General features: G+C 42.5%; 1 protein-coding gene across 1 annotated transcript in view; it reads left to right on the top strand.

Moving 5' to 3' along the window:
- Positions 1-13,881, top strand: part of CLCN1 (chloride voltage-gated channel 1) — a 28,317-nt gene that overhangs the window by 9,586 nt on the left and 4,850 nt on the right. The window contains exons 8-20 of the mRNA XM_036328470.1: positions 2,285-2,410; positions 2,717-2,801; positions 3,019-3,120; positions 3,434-3,518; positions 3,769-3,918; positions 8,258-8,327; positions 8,501-8,611; positions 10,047-10,260; positions 10,502-10,635; positions 12,549-12,793; positions 13,096-13,207; positions 13,480-13,559; positions 13,765-13,803. Coding sequence (XP_036184363.1) covers positions 2,285-2,410; positions 2,717-2,801; positions 3,019-3,120; positions 3,434-3,518; positions 3,769-3,918; positions 8,258-8,327; positions 8,501-8,611; positions 10,047-10,260; positions 10,502-10,635; positions 12,549-12,793; positions 13,096-13,207; positions 13,480-13,559; positions 13,765-13,803 — 1,553 coding nt within the window. The remainder of the gene's footprint in view (positions 1-2,284; positions 2,411-2,716; positions 2,802-3,018; positions 3,121-3,433; positions 3,519-3,768; positions 3,919-8,257; positions 8,328-8,500; positions 8,612-10,046; positions 10,261-10,501; positions 10,636-12,548; positions 12,794-13,095; positions 13,208-13,479; positions 13,560-13,764; positions 13,804-13,881) is intronic.

The following is a 13,881-nucleotide window of genomic DNA, read 5'->3' as shown; positions in this document are numbered from 1 at the left end:
GGAAGACAGCCAGAACAGGGTATTCTGGGCAGAAGAAACAACATTAAAACTCTGGAGGCTATAATGACAGTCAAAGAGTATTGCTAGAAGATACGGGGGAGGAATAACGAATGAATCTGGGCAGGTAAATGGGGGCTAACTCATGAAGGTCCCCATAAGCCTTGCACAAGAAAGTAGATTTTATTTATTCTCTAGGCTAGAATTTGCCCAAATATGTTTTTACAGAGCACAGTATTCATGGTGTTAATAGATGGAATGTGTAAAAGGGATTCTGAGGTCAAATAAGTTGGAAAATCCTGTGTTTTTTAAACTGGAAAAGTTACCAGAATGTTTGATATGCTGACATGCAGTGTAAATATACAAAATGTGGCTCAAGTTCAGCATTTCCCACAGAATCCTTTTTTTTTTAATTTACTGTTTAAAAACTTTTTAATTTATTTTTTAATATTTTTTATTGATTTCAGAGAGGGAGAGCGAGATAGAAACATCAGTGATGGGAGAGAATCATTGATCAACTGCCTCCTGCACTCCCCCACTGGGGATTAAGCCCACAACCCAGGCAAGTGCCCTGATCGGGAATCGAACTGTGACCTCCTGGTTCATAGGTTGACACTCAACCACTGAGCCACGCCAGCTGGGCAGTACACTCTTGTTGAATAAAATAACATATGACTTTATTTTTACTTGCGGCCCCACCCCCCCCACCCCCCCCACCCCCCACCTGGCAACCCCACAGAATCCATTTTGCAAGGACCTTCTCAAGGGCCTCATAGCATCTCATGGACCTGACTTTGGGAAATGCTGTCACAGCGAAGGGAGCCCTTGAAGAATTTTGAACAAGGAAGTGCCATCCAATCTCATTGATAGGAGTGTGCAGGATAGAGCTGGCTTGTGGATTAACAGGTTTAATCCAAGATGAACAAGAAGCCTACTGTCATTGTCATGATGCCAGATGACAAGAGACTGACTAGCCAGAGGCAGAAGAGACAGAAATGAGGATGATATATATGGGCAATAGAAAGTAAAACTGATGCAATTTGGTGATTGACTTTATGTGAGGATATGCAGGATAAGACAGAAGGAGGAATTTAGGCTAACTCTCACATTTATAGTAAGGATATTTGGGTGGTTAGTGGTAGTAACCAAGCTAGGGAATATATGAAGTAAACAGGTGTGGGGAGTTGATAATTTTCACTTTGCATATGTGGGATATAAAGTTCCTGTGGCATATCCAAGTGATATCAAACGGGCAACTGGGTTGGTAAGTCTGAAGGTCACGAACTGGGCTAAAACCATAGTTTTGTTAATCAGTAGCTTATAGGTACTGGTTGAATCTATGGGCATAAATGAACTTGAGAGACAAAGTGCATCTCTGAGTAACAAGAATAGGAGACCAAGGCCAAGGCCTTGGGTGGGACAGAGGCAAGGGAGGCAGAGGAGAAACAAGAAGAGCATCCAGGGTGGGAGAAGAGAGCGATGTTACAGAACTTAAGAGATCAGAGCACTTCCAGAGGCTGTTTGTGTTTTTACTGCCTTGTTTCCTAGCACATTTTCTGTTTGGCTCAGGCTAATATTAAAATTAGTTCTCATTCCTGAGTATAAAGTGACAGACGGTTAGAGGAAGTGTCCCAGAACCTCATTGTGGGAAAGAAAATCTAGCCTAGGATTTCAATAAATGGTTGTAAAATATTCATAAGTTGGATAGCTTATACCCAGGCAAATCAAAGCTGACTGTGGTTCTGTTACTGGTAAAGAAGAGAGACTTTCTCCACCTGATTCTTTACTGTGTCGAATCCTCCTTTTAGGGATAGAAGGCAGCTGCCTTAACCTGGTGTGATTTGAGGAGCAGGGGCAGAAGGGTGGTTGGCAAAGCTCTGTCTGCCCCAGATTCCCCATTCCCTCACTCAGTTTTCTGAAATTCCACCCATCCTATTCTCTTCTGTTCTCTTTCTTCCTTCCTTCTCTCTCATGACTTTTCTGCAGAAAATTTTTAGTGACCTTTAAATCCTTGTGGATATCTGACTTCGTGAATCTCACCCAACCCTACTTTCTAAGGGATGGAGAGAGCATGACCACCTGATCCTCATCTGTTGTCCTCTCTGTATCTTGTTGAACCACATCCCTGGCCTACACAATGCTGCTACCATGACTAGGTATATAGTTTAGAACATGGACTCCAAGAGAAAAGGATTAAGCACAGACTCCAACAGGTCTACAGGGTGGGAGTGTGGGAAAGAGCCTTTCACACTTGCCTGCACCTGACCCTACATTCGTGCCCCTACAGGAGTGTTGTTCAGCATTGAGGTCACTTCTACCTACTTTGCTGTGCACAACTACTGGCGAGGGTTCTTTGCAGCCACGTTCAGTGCCTTTGTTTTCCGTGTGCTGGCCGTGTGGAACAAGGATGCTGGTAATGGGGCCCTGGGGTGGAGGCACCTGAACAGGGAGGCTTGTAATGGGGCATGGAGGGAAGCTCCATGAGGCAGTGCAGAAAAGGAATGGATGACTTTATTTGGGAAGTGGGACCAAGACCCAAGGATATAGGACAAGGAATAATAGAGTACTGGTTGTGCATAGAAAAAAGAAATTAAGTAGAAGAGTAAATGTTGGGCTTGGAGGAAGAAGGAGTTGATCCTTAAAGCTGATGACTTCTGGTTCCCTCTCAGTGGGTTTTTGTGACACTCCCACCATAATCCTTGGCCTTTCCATCCTTTAGATACCATCACTGCTCTCTTCAGAACAAATTTCCGAATGGATTTCCCCTTTGACCTGCAGGAGCTGCCAGCTTTTGCCGTCATTGGGTCAGTGGGGTCACCTCCTCAGGAAGTGGTGAGATGGGGGTGGGTGTATCTTAGGATTAGAAGGGACCCAAGCTGGGAAGAAGGTGGGGCTCACATAGGAGAAGCATAAATTATTGGGGAGAGGTGGGTAGAAAGGGAAGGCAGATGCCTGGTATTTGTTCCCCATGGGTAGGTCTTAGGGATGGGGACTTCATTTCTGTATAATTTACACCCTCAGGATTTGCTGTGGGTTCCTGGGAGCTGTATTTGTGTATTTGCATCGCCAAGTCATGCTCGGTGTCCGAAAGCACAAGGCCCTCAGCCAGTTTCTTGCTAAGCAGTGAGTCACTGCCCTTACTCAGTCCTTCCCACTTACTTTCTGGTTTCTCCATGAGTTCCTCTTTTTAAATCTATGTGAAAGGTGTTAAATGCCTTTCGGTGCCTTGTGATAAAATGCAGAAGCCCTGATACTATATAAAGGAGGTGAGTGGTGTGGTTTCCCCTTTAAAAATGGTATTTTGGTGGAAAGATACTCTGTTTAAAGAACTGAGACTACAGGAGACCACAGAAAACTTCAGCTTCCCAGAATTCAGTGTGGCATCCACTATGAGTTGACTAAATTCAGGGGACCATTCATTCTATTTCTTTTTCAGCCGCCTGCTGTACCCTGGAATTGTCACCTTTGTCATCGCCTCGTGCACGTTTCCACCAGGAATGGGTCAATTCATGGCTGGAGAGGTCAGCCGCAAGGGAGTCTGAGGGTGGAGTCAGGTCACTGAGCTTATGATAGGGACTAAGCCAGGACTGGGCCACATGGAAAAAGGGAAACAATACAGATGTCCCTCAGGCTTTTGGCCAAGGATAAAATCTATCCATGAGAGAAGAGCAGAAGGGAACCTTGAAAAGTAAGACTGGAAGTCAGTTCTCTAAAAAGAGGAAGGACTGAGCATCCCTGAAGAACTACCCCCTTTTGTTCCCCCTTTTACAGTTGATGCCTCGTGAAGCAATCAGTACCCTGTTTGACAACAACACGTGGGCAAAACACCTGGGTGACCCTGAAAGCCTGGGCCGGTCAGCTGTGTGGATCCACCCACAGGTCAACGTTGTCATCATTGTTTTCCTCTTCTTTATCATGAAGGTACCTCTCCCTACACTCCTGACTCCCTAAGCTTCTGTTTGTTTTCAACCTAGGAATCCAGGGTTGCATAGGGTAAGAAAGGGTGAAACTGCATCTGGTGTTCATCCAACTTAAAAAGAATTAGCTTGGAATCCATAGCACAAGTTGCTCATTTTTGTAGGTGAACCTAGAACAATGATCTAGGTTAATTGTTCCATTCATGTCAACTTAGTGATATTACCATAATTATTATAACCTTTCCAAATGTTCCACTCACTAAATTATTAAGACATCACAGCAGCCAAATAAACAAGGGCAAGATAGAGTTCAGCAAAATAGATAACTGTGTAAAAAGCTCATGTAAATGAACCAAAGCCCCCCCACATATTAGATAATTAAGCACTTCATTCTCCTTGTATCCGATTCTCCATTTCTAGCTGATTTACATATCCATTTCCCCCCAGTCTAGTGGGTAATCTGTTTTCTAGACTTGCAAAAGAGATAAAATATTTCAATCAATTTTATTAGTGACTATAAACAATTTTTATAAATGTTATTATTCCCTGTTAGGTAGTGAGGCCATGAGGGTTTTGCCATTCTCAAACCACTTTCTTCTAACTCCAGTTAGGAAACAAAAGCCGATCTCTTTTTACCTCAATTCTTTTTCATATCTGCATGTCAAGTATGATGTCAAGTATAAATATATAGACTTCTCAATTATTACCTATACAAAGATATTTTAATTTCCACCCCTGGTTGTGACATCTGTTACTCTTGACGATTGCATTTGTTTTCTTTTTTGATGATTGCCTTATTACTAATAGTAAGTCTTGCGTGAATAATCCAACATTTTCCTCTGTGTATTAGGGCTCTCATTTAAAAGTCTGTCCACACTGAAGTCTCATGCTTTTGAATATTCTGCTATTAACTTATTCATGATACTTTTTATGAATCTGTATTTCACCAGAATATGAGTCACTAAATAACTTTTATATTGTAATAGCTATAGTGGGTTCACTTACTCATTTATTCAATAAATGTTATATACCTTCTATGTGCCAAGTACTTGATTGCTAATCTTTGGCAAATCTTAGGCTTGAAAAAAATTTTTTTAGTTTTTTCTTTTTGTTGCTGCTCATTTAATGCACTTGTCGATGATTTAGAGATATCAGGCACTTTGACACACCAGGTTCCAACTTTGTAATTTGCATTCCCAGGATTTGCTGTGGGTTTCTAGAAGCTGTAATTGTGTATGTTTTTCCCTATTTCACTCCACATGGGTTAACTGGATCTATAGCTTCCACATTTTGCATACCTGCTTTATTAAATTTTTGTTTCTTCCTTCAAAATATTTGATATTTTTATCATAAAGCAGTTCAAAGTATCTTGTTAAGGATTTTGGGGGGGGGGGGGTTGGGAGGGGCTTTCTTTATAGACTTCATCTTCTCTAATTTATAAATCTCAACTTCCTGTAATTGTTGTTGAGTATACAAACCCATCAGCTGTAACCAAGTCCAAGTTTTGATGGCATTTCAGAATTTATTATTCAATGATAATAATTGTGACTTCTGGTATTCCTCTAGACTGAACTATATGGTAAAGTTGGGGACATGTGTACTTTTAAAGTGTCAAGCTTTTGAAATATTTTAGAGAAACAAAATAATGTATATTTTTTCAGCATTTCCCCCACACCTCACCTCACCTCCCAGGATTCCCATGTATATATCTGGAAACCTACCACTTTACCGATTAAAATTTATTCTGAGAAATTTACTGGATGACATAGAAAAACTCAACTGTATGTCACTATTATTAATTTTTCACTGAATTATATCCTTGAAAATTTGTATATCATTAGTACATCAGGAAAAGGAATTCACACACTTTCTGGGCTATATTTCAAGCCCAATAGTTTGCATTAGGCCTATTATTTTCTATAATATTTATAAACATAAAATCATCATGGCTATAAATCCATATTACTTAGTTGTCACTATTTTCCACTGTCCTATCATTGGACACATAAACATACCTTTAGTTTTTCCAGAGTGTGGGCCATCGGCTACATAGCTGAATCAAAATATAACAGTGACTAGAACTGCTTTCCCACAGTCTGATTTAAAATTCATGTGGTCTTCTGGCTGCATAAGTGCAGGCTGATAAAAGTCTTCGTTCAGGTCTTTAATAATATTGAGGAAGGGAACCTCCAACTTCCTCAATCTTAAGACATGGAAAGTGTCATTATGTTGTAAGTTGTAAGGAGGTTTCACAACGCGTTTGAAATATAATTACAACTTCTCAGTTTCACTTTCAATAAGTCTAACATGATTACCCAGTGTCACGAAGTTCTCAGCACAGCCTGAGGCTCCGGAGAATTCATTTTTGCCTAATCTTCAAATCACTCCTTCTTGTGAAGGGTCTAAATAAAGTAGAATCTGTAATCTTGGCTCTCTAGTTTCCCATCTCCCTATTTTAAAATCTTGGGAGTTAATTGTGTTCCAATCACTTGCATTGCATCCTGACCTTCCCTTTCATGTGCTAATAGCTCAAAATTTTGGCTAGTCTTATGTGCTATTCTTTGTGCTATAGGAGTTGATACGCCTATGTCCTCTATGTTCTTCCTCATATCTTGGAGGCTAATCTAAAGTTCATCCTCTGAAATCAGACCTGCCCGCCACCTGTTATCTGTAATGCTGAAGCTTTCAGATTGCTTTGAGCCTACAAATCCCTATGGCTTTGCAAAATCCCTTAGGTACTTATTCCAAAGATATGGTACAGAATAGTTCTAGGGGTCTCAAACTAGCATAGGTCAAAGGCACTTAAGAAGCTTAAACTGCAAGTTGCCTAGAACTCTGTCTCCAGAAAGTCGGAAATGGTGGCCTCCAGTTATATCTGATCACCAGCAGTTTAACCTCACATTCCCTGTGAATAATACTGTTGGGTATTTTAGCAAATATTAGCTGTCAGAAGTGTTTTCTGTTTTGCATACTATTTGACCAAGCTCTCTTGTTTCTTTCATTCTTTCCTTCCTTCTACTCACCTACTCACCTACCTATCTACATCCTACCTACATTTCCTGAGCACTATGCCAGTACAGAGAGAAAGCAAAGATAACGATACACTCAAGACTTCTCAGTCTATATTCTCTTTGTGTATTCAACTTTTCCGTTTCAGCTGTTTAAAAACAGATATTCTGACGTGAAGAACAATGTGTTTTGCCTCATTCCAGAGTTTCTGGGATGAAACCTTCTCAGAGCCTTTGTCATGTCCTCTTGAGGTCAGCCCTGGGTCAAGGGAATTCTTTCTAAGGTTCAGGAAATCGAGAAATTTACTTCTCATTAGTATTCAATGCAATTGGTGCAGTTTTTTAATTGTAAATATTTTGTTCCTGGCAATTCGTTCTGATCTTAGTTTGAGATCCTTTTTCCAAGATTGGCTTGCTTATTTTGAAATGATATGTAAATCTATTAATTAATTTATATACTATGTCTCATTAAAGTTCAAGCACTTCTCCTTTTTCCACTCTATTTCTCAATTCTTTGTATTCTTTGCCACAAAATGCACATATTGCTTTTTCTAAAATTATCCCAGTTTCAATTGGCATACTACCTGACGAGGTGGGCCTTGAAGATCCTTTCTATTACACTGGCTGACTCACCTGGCTTTCTCAAGATGCCCTTCCTGTATGGCTGGGGTGGGGTCAGATTTTTTGATCCTTTGTTTAAAGTCATTTGATGTCACAGGAAATGGCTCAGACAGGACAGTTGCTCCAGTTTCCCCTGTGAGGTTCACCATATAAATGGCTTTGTAAATAACTACATTAAAGCTCAATTAGTCACACAGTAAGTCACTAAGACTTTAAGGTGTCTGCCACTTCCAACTGGGGATCTTTTTCAGAAACAATCTGACTCGGAAAAGATATCTTTCAGCTTCAAGAGTTTCAATCTCTTATATTGAGGTGACTGTTCAAATCAAAGAGGCTGCATGGGCTAGGGCCCTTTGAGGGCAGTGACAGAGAACCTCTGAGGTCCCACTCCTTGTTCTAGATTGAATAAAGGCAAACATAGTCACTCCAAGTAGGAGGGTTTGGGGTTAACCATCTGGAGGAACTTTCTTATAGTGTTGTGATCTCTTAGCCTGAGAACTCCATGTTTCTTGCTTCTGGAGGAAGGGGGGTAGACATGATAGCTTTCAGAAGGATGAGCCATTCCAGCATTTCTGTGGCTCTTAAAGCAGGCAGGAGGAGGATAGCGGGAAAGGGGTTGAGTGTGTGTGTGTGTGTGTGTGTGTGTGTGTGTGTGTGTGTGTGTGTGTGTTGGGCAGAGTTGAGAGGGTATCCTGATGCCTCTTTTTACCCCAGTTCTGGATGTCCATCGTGGCCACCACTATGCCCATACCCTGCGGAGGCTTCATGCCTGTGTTTGTGCTAGGTGAGTTCTGATGGGGAGCCTGGGATTGTACTGATAGCTACAATCTAGGGTACTGGGAAAATAAGGAAAGGCCTGGAGTTCTGGGGGCCTGTATTTGGTCTTAGTGCCCGAGGAGGGAATACAGAGGATAAGCAGTTTGGATCTCTCAGCACTTTCCTTTTGTCTCTGTCTAGGAGCTGCATTTGGAAGGCTGGTAGGAGAGATCATGGCCATGATATTTCCTGATGGTATCTTATTTGATGGCATCATCTACAAGATCCTACCTGGGGGCTACGCAGTAATTGGTGAGACACATTTCACCCTCTTGAAACTAAATATTTGAGTCCCTCAAATACCCACACTCCAACTCTCCCATGACATCTTCATTCCAGGCTATACAATATGGTTTTAATTTAATGCTGTTTAATTCAACTTGTATTCAAATAATCAACCCTCGATTCTGATTGTCATTGAATGTCTGTCTATGAGATTTAGTTTCTTCATGTAAAAGAGGGATTATGGGGATTAAATAAGACAATAGGGATAGAAATACCTAGGATTGTATCTGAATATTTGGTAAGGGCTTTTTTTTTCTTCCAAAGAATCATGGAAACAAAATGCATGTGACTGGCTCAACTACGTTCACCTTGCAGATAGGCCAGTATTGATGGGACTTAAAAGCACGTGACTAAGAGCTAAGGAACATGGGCTCTGGACCCATACCTGGCCCGTGTCACCTGGATGGTCATGGACAAGTTAGCTGCCTTTCTGAGCCTTAGTTTCTTCAGAAGTGACTTCTGAGATATTTTACAGCCATAAAACTCTGTGAATCTCTGATTTTTTTTTCATTAAATCTATTAGCCAATCCAACCAAAACCTATGTCTAACACAGTGACCAATACAAATCCCCAGAACTGCTACACCTCCTCCCTCCTCTTTCTTTTTCCCGAAATCCCATAACAAATAAGGCCATGCTCCCCTAGATAGAGGAGCACTAACCAGTTTTATTGCCATACGGTGATTTTACTCTCCCATAAATTGTTGGCTCAAAACCTGAGGTCCAAAGTAGAATGTCATACTGGGTTTTAAAATGGTCAATTAAGACTGATACAAACTTTTGCCTGGCTGGTTTGGCTAGTGGTTAAGCATTGACCCATGAACCAGGAAATCATGGTTTTAAGTCCTGGTCAGGGCACATGCCTGGGTTGTGGGCTGGTGGGGAACATGCAAGAGGCAGACAATCAATGATTCTTTCTCATCATTGATGTTTCTGTCTCTCTCCCCCTCTCCCTTCCTCTCTCTGAAATTAATAATTTAAAAATATATTGAAAAGAATGATACAAACTTTCAAAAACCAGGAATGGATAAGACATCACTATCTTTGTTTTAGAAATGACAATGTGGGCACACACAATGATTTCATAACTTGTCAAAGGTCATGGAATGAGATCAAAATGATGATTTTCTAATAGTCCAGCATTCTAGCCCCTACTCCCCCCCACCCCCCGCACACTTATTTGTTAAGTAAGTAGCAGCGTGTCAGTGTTCTAGGCACTAGCAAACATATCAGAGAAGCGATTAGACAAAATTTCTACCTTTGTGAAGCTCCTACTATTGACAAATGGTTATCTTAGAGTGTTGGCACTGGCCCACTCTGTCACTCTCATCACATCACCATGTGTCCTGCATGCCAAGAACTGCAGCTCTAATCCACCAGTACATTCCTGTGTCTCATTCTAGGAGCAGCCGCACTGACGGGTGCAGTGTCCCACACAGTCTCCACAGCTGTGATTTGCTTCGAATTAACGGGTCAGATTGCCCACATCCTTCCCATGATGGTGGCTGTTATCTTGGCCAATATGGTGGCTCAGAGCCTGCAGCCCTCCCTCTATGACAGCATCATCCAGGTCAAGAAGCTACCCTACTTGCCTGACCTTGGTTGGAACCAGCTCAGGTCAGGGGCACCAGCTGGAATTAGTTCAGCCTTGATGCGGTGGGGGTGGGAGATGCTGAGGTTGAGATTGCAGATAGGGTCAATGTTTGCAAGCACTGCTTTTGACTTATTTTTATATCCCCATGTACTTAATAAATTTTGTGAATGACAAAATGGCAACCCTCACAGAAGGAGCGGAAAGGCCAGCAAAGGGATGGGCATATGGTGGGGGGCTAACCCCCTATGCTTTCTCCTTCTATAGCAAATTTACAATCTTTGTTGAAGACATCATGGTACGTGACGTGAAGTTTGTTTCAGCTTCTTGCACATATGGGGAGTTGCAAACCCTGCTTCAGACCACCACCGTCAAGACTTTACCACTGGTTGATTCAAAAGGTCAGTGGGAAGGAAGGAAGACAACCCTTGAATTAGTGACCTGAACTTGGGCTCCATAGAGGTCAGACAGGAGGCATTGTGGTGTGGGGTTTGTCTGTAGGGGCTATTCGGTCTGCTATAGAAGACCCAGCCTGTGCTCCTTAGGGAAGATCATCCTGAGAAAGGTAAAATACACCCATAGCACAGGCACAACACAGTTAAAAACCAACTAAAGAAATACAGTCCATTCTCTTACTCATTGTTGTTATGTTCTGTAAAGTCACCACAAACACTGAATTAGGGATACTACACTGAGCCATTGCTCCTAGAAGACATACAGGGTTAGGTTCCTGCAAGCCCCTGGTCACACCATTCTCTTCCACTAATTGATTCATAAATTTGTTTTGTGAATGTTCCTCTTTAAAGACACCTTATTGAGTATATATTGTTGATTCATTCAGATTAAATTTACAGCCAGCAGAACGATAGCTCGTGCCTCGATAAAGCTTACATAACTCACTTATTTTCTCCATAAGGCACATCACAGCCTTTATGCTTGGGGGCAATTTGAAACAGCAAAAGAAAAACACAAAACACAAAATATGTTAAAAATGTGGCAGTAAATGGACCACGAAAAGAACACTTGTTTGCAATATAAAAGCTGGGAAGGAAAAAGGTATAGCATCACTTCGTTTAACCTCAGCTCAAGAATATGTGCATGGGGCAACCCATATTTTTTTTGCTGCTCTGTGCATATCTGTGAATGACAGGAAGCATCATGAGTATTGATTTTGGGTTACAAATGGGTGAATTCACAAATAGGGAATCCATGAATAATGAGGCCCAGTTGTAAGTCTTACAGGCCCTTATGTGGTTCTTTTTGCTACTTAGCTAAATAATCACTGTTCTTTAATGTCCAACTGGAAGAGCAGATAAAACTTTCATATGAAGGAGTGAATGGTTTTAGTAAGCTGGGTCTTCAGACTTCCCTTCATTCACCATCCTTTCCACCCACCGTTGGCACTTAATCTTGCTGTATGTTATTTCTTACTGTGATTTATATCTCTATATCTGATCTTCCTCACTAGACTGGGTATTCCTTGAGGGTGGAGACTATAACTTCCATCTCCGTCAGACTGCCTCCTTGTAGACTTTTACTAAATATTAAATAAATACTTGCCTGATGTTTGAATTACTGTAACTGAGAAGAACTGTGGCAGGCCATTTTGAGCATTAAAATAGTTCTGATTTCAGATAATCAGAGTATTCAAATTGCTCAAGTTAGGTCAGTTTTAATTTTTTCCAAATCCCCAATACCTCTAAGTGGCTTGTATACTAGGGGCTCTTCATTGGAGCAGTGGTACAGCCACCATGATAATGACTAAGACTTAATGGTAAGATTTATCTCCAATAACATTGCTGCAATTGTATGGCCTTAAAACTTAACGAAAATGTTAATTACAGTCGCAGAATGTTGACCTTCCCAGAAAAAGTAGGCATGTTGTTTATATCCTAGAAGGACTCAGACGCTAAAGAATTAAATAACCTTGTAGACTTATTTCAAAGTATATTCACATCTCAGCCTACATGAATGCCCTTTAATATTTCTTGTTTGGAGACAGGGTTGATTAGCCTATTTTAATACCAAGTTCACCTATTTGCAAACAGACTATATCAAAATAAGCACAAATTAGCACCAATTAGTGTACTATCAGTTGGGTCTCTGTACATACTAGGTGATGAAATAAAAAGGATTGAGTCAGGTCAACCATGCAAGATTTGTGAAATGAGTTTTTAGGAAGAAAGGGTAAAAAAAAAAAAAAAAAAAATGGAAGCATGGGTGCTGATTTTCTGTCCCTGCTGAGTGGGGTGGAGGTGGCGAGTAGGGGGCTGGTAATCAGCAGGCCCTCGGGCTAAGCTTGGATCGCCCCCAGAGTCAATGATCCTGCTGGGCTCCGTGGAGCGGTCAGAGCTACAGGCCCTCCTGCAGCGCCACCTGTGTCCTGAGCGGAGGCTGCGGGAAGCCCGGGACCTGGCCAGGAAGCTGTCAGAGCTGCCTTTTGACGGGAAGGCGCGGCAGGCTGGGGAGGGGCAACAGGGCTCCTCGCCCCGAGGCCGACCGGAGTCCTTCGCCTTTGTGGATGAGGACGAAGATGAAGATCTGTCTGGGAAATCCGAGGTGACCAGGCTGGGAAGGGCCGGGGGAACAGGAGAGATTGAGACAAAGGGAAAGTAGGAAGAGGGAATGGAGATGCTGGTCATTTAGAAAGTCAAAGAGAGCAGTGCCCCTCGGTCTGAAGGACTGAAGGAGGTAAAGCTGTGGATGATGGTATGGATGAGAATTCAGAGGGATACAGGAATTCTGAAATGGGGAGGAAGAATGGAATTAGATGGATTTCCCAGGACACCCGCCGGTAAAGGCAGGAAAGCCCAAGTCACTGAGAATTCTCCGGGACTGAGAATTTTTACTGCTCCTTACAGCTGCCTCCACTTCCTCCTCCTCACCCCATTCCTACTGTTCCACTGCCTCCCGAAGAGCCCAATGGGCCCCTGCCAGGCCTCAAACAGCAGCCAGAAGCACCGGAGCCTACAGGTGAAGATTCTCCCATTGTGCACGTTCATTGAGCCGAAGGGCTGCTACTCTGAGGAGGGGGAGGCTAGGGTGGTGGGAGAGGGTTCCTGTTCACTGAGCCTCCATATTGCTGCCCCAAGGAGAGGGGCCAGGGCTTATTTAGGAGGATACAAGAGAGGGTGTCTATGGTGGCGGTATAGTGTCAGGGAACCACTTGGGAGCCCCTGGCTATTTCTTCCCAGGAAGGGTAGAAATTGCTTTGTTTCCATTTCCATCTGCTCCCCACTCCTCAGGTCAAAGGCGCTCCATCTTTCAGTCTCTGCTGTGCTGCTTGCTGGGCAAAAGTCGCCCCACAAAGAAGGAAACAAGACAGGTGAGAGATGGATGGAGGTGGGGGTGGGTGGGGGCACGACAGGGGAAAGGGAACTTGCCTGGTCCTTAGATCAGGAGGGAAGGGGTCCCACCAAGGAGACATGGAAGGGATGGTGAATTGAAAGCAGACATCTGTGGCCCTGGCCAGAGTGTCATGACTATAATTCCATTAGGAAAGAACTTGGACCTATATCTTTCTTCTCTAGGATTCAACGGATTTAGTGGATAACATGTCACCTGAAGAGGTAAGTAAGGGAAACAGCAACCTGGGGTGGGCTGTTCTGTCAAATGAAGATATTGCTCATCTTTTTCTGTCTTCTTCT

The sequence above is a fragment of the Myotis myotis genome, unplaced genomic scaffold (assembly GCF_014108235.1).
Source record: "Myotis myotis isolate mMyoMyo1 unplaced genomic scaffold, mMyoMyo1.p scaffold_m19_p_11, whole genome shotgun sequence".
NCBI classification, from domain to species: Eukaryota; Metazoa; Chordata; class Mammalia; order Chiroptera; family Vespertilionidae; genus Myotis; species Myotis myotis.
This window is presented reverse-complemented; position numbering and strand designations above follow the sequence as displayed.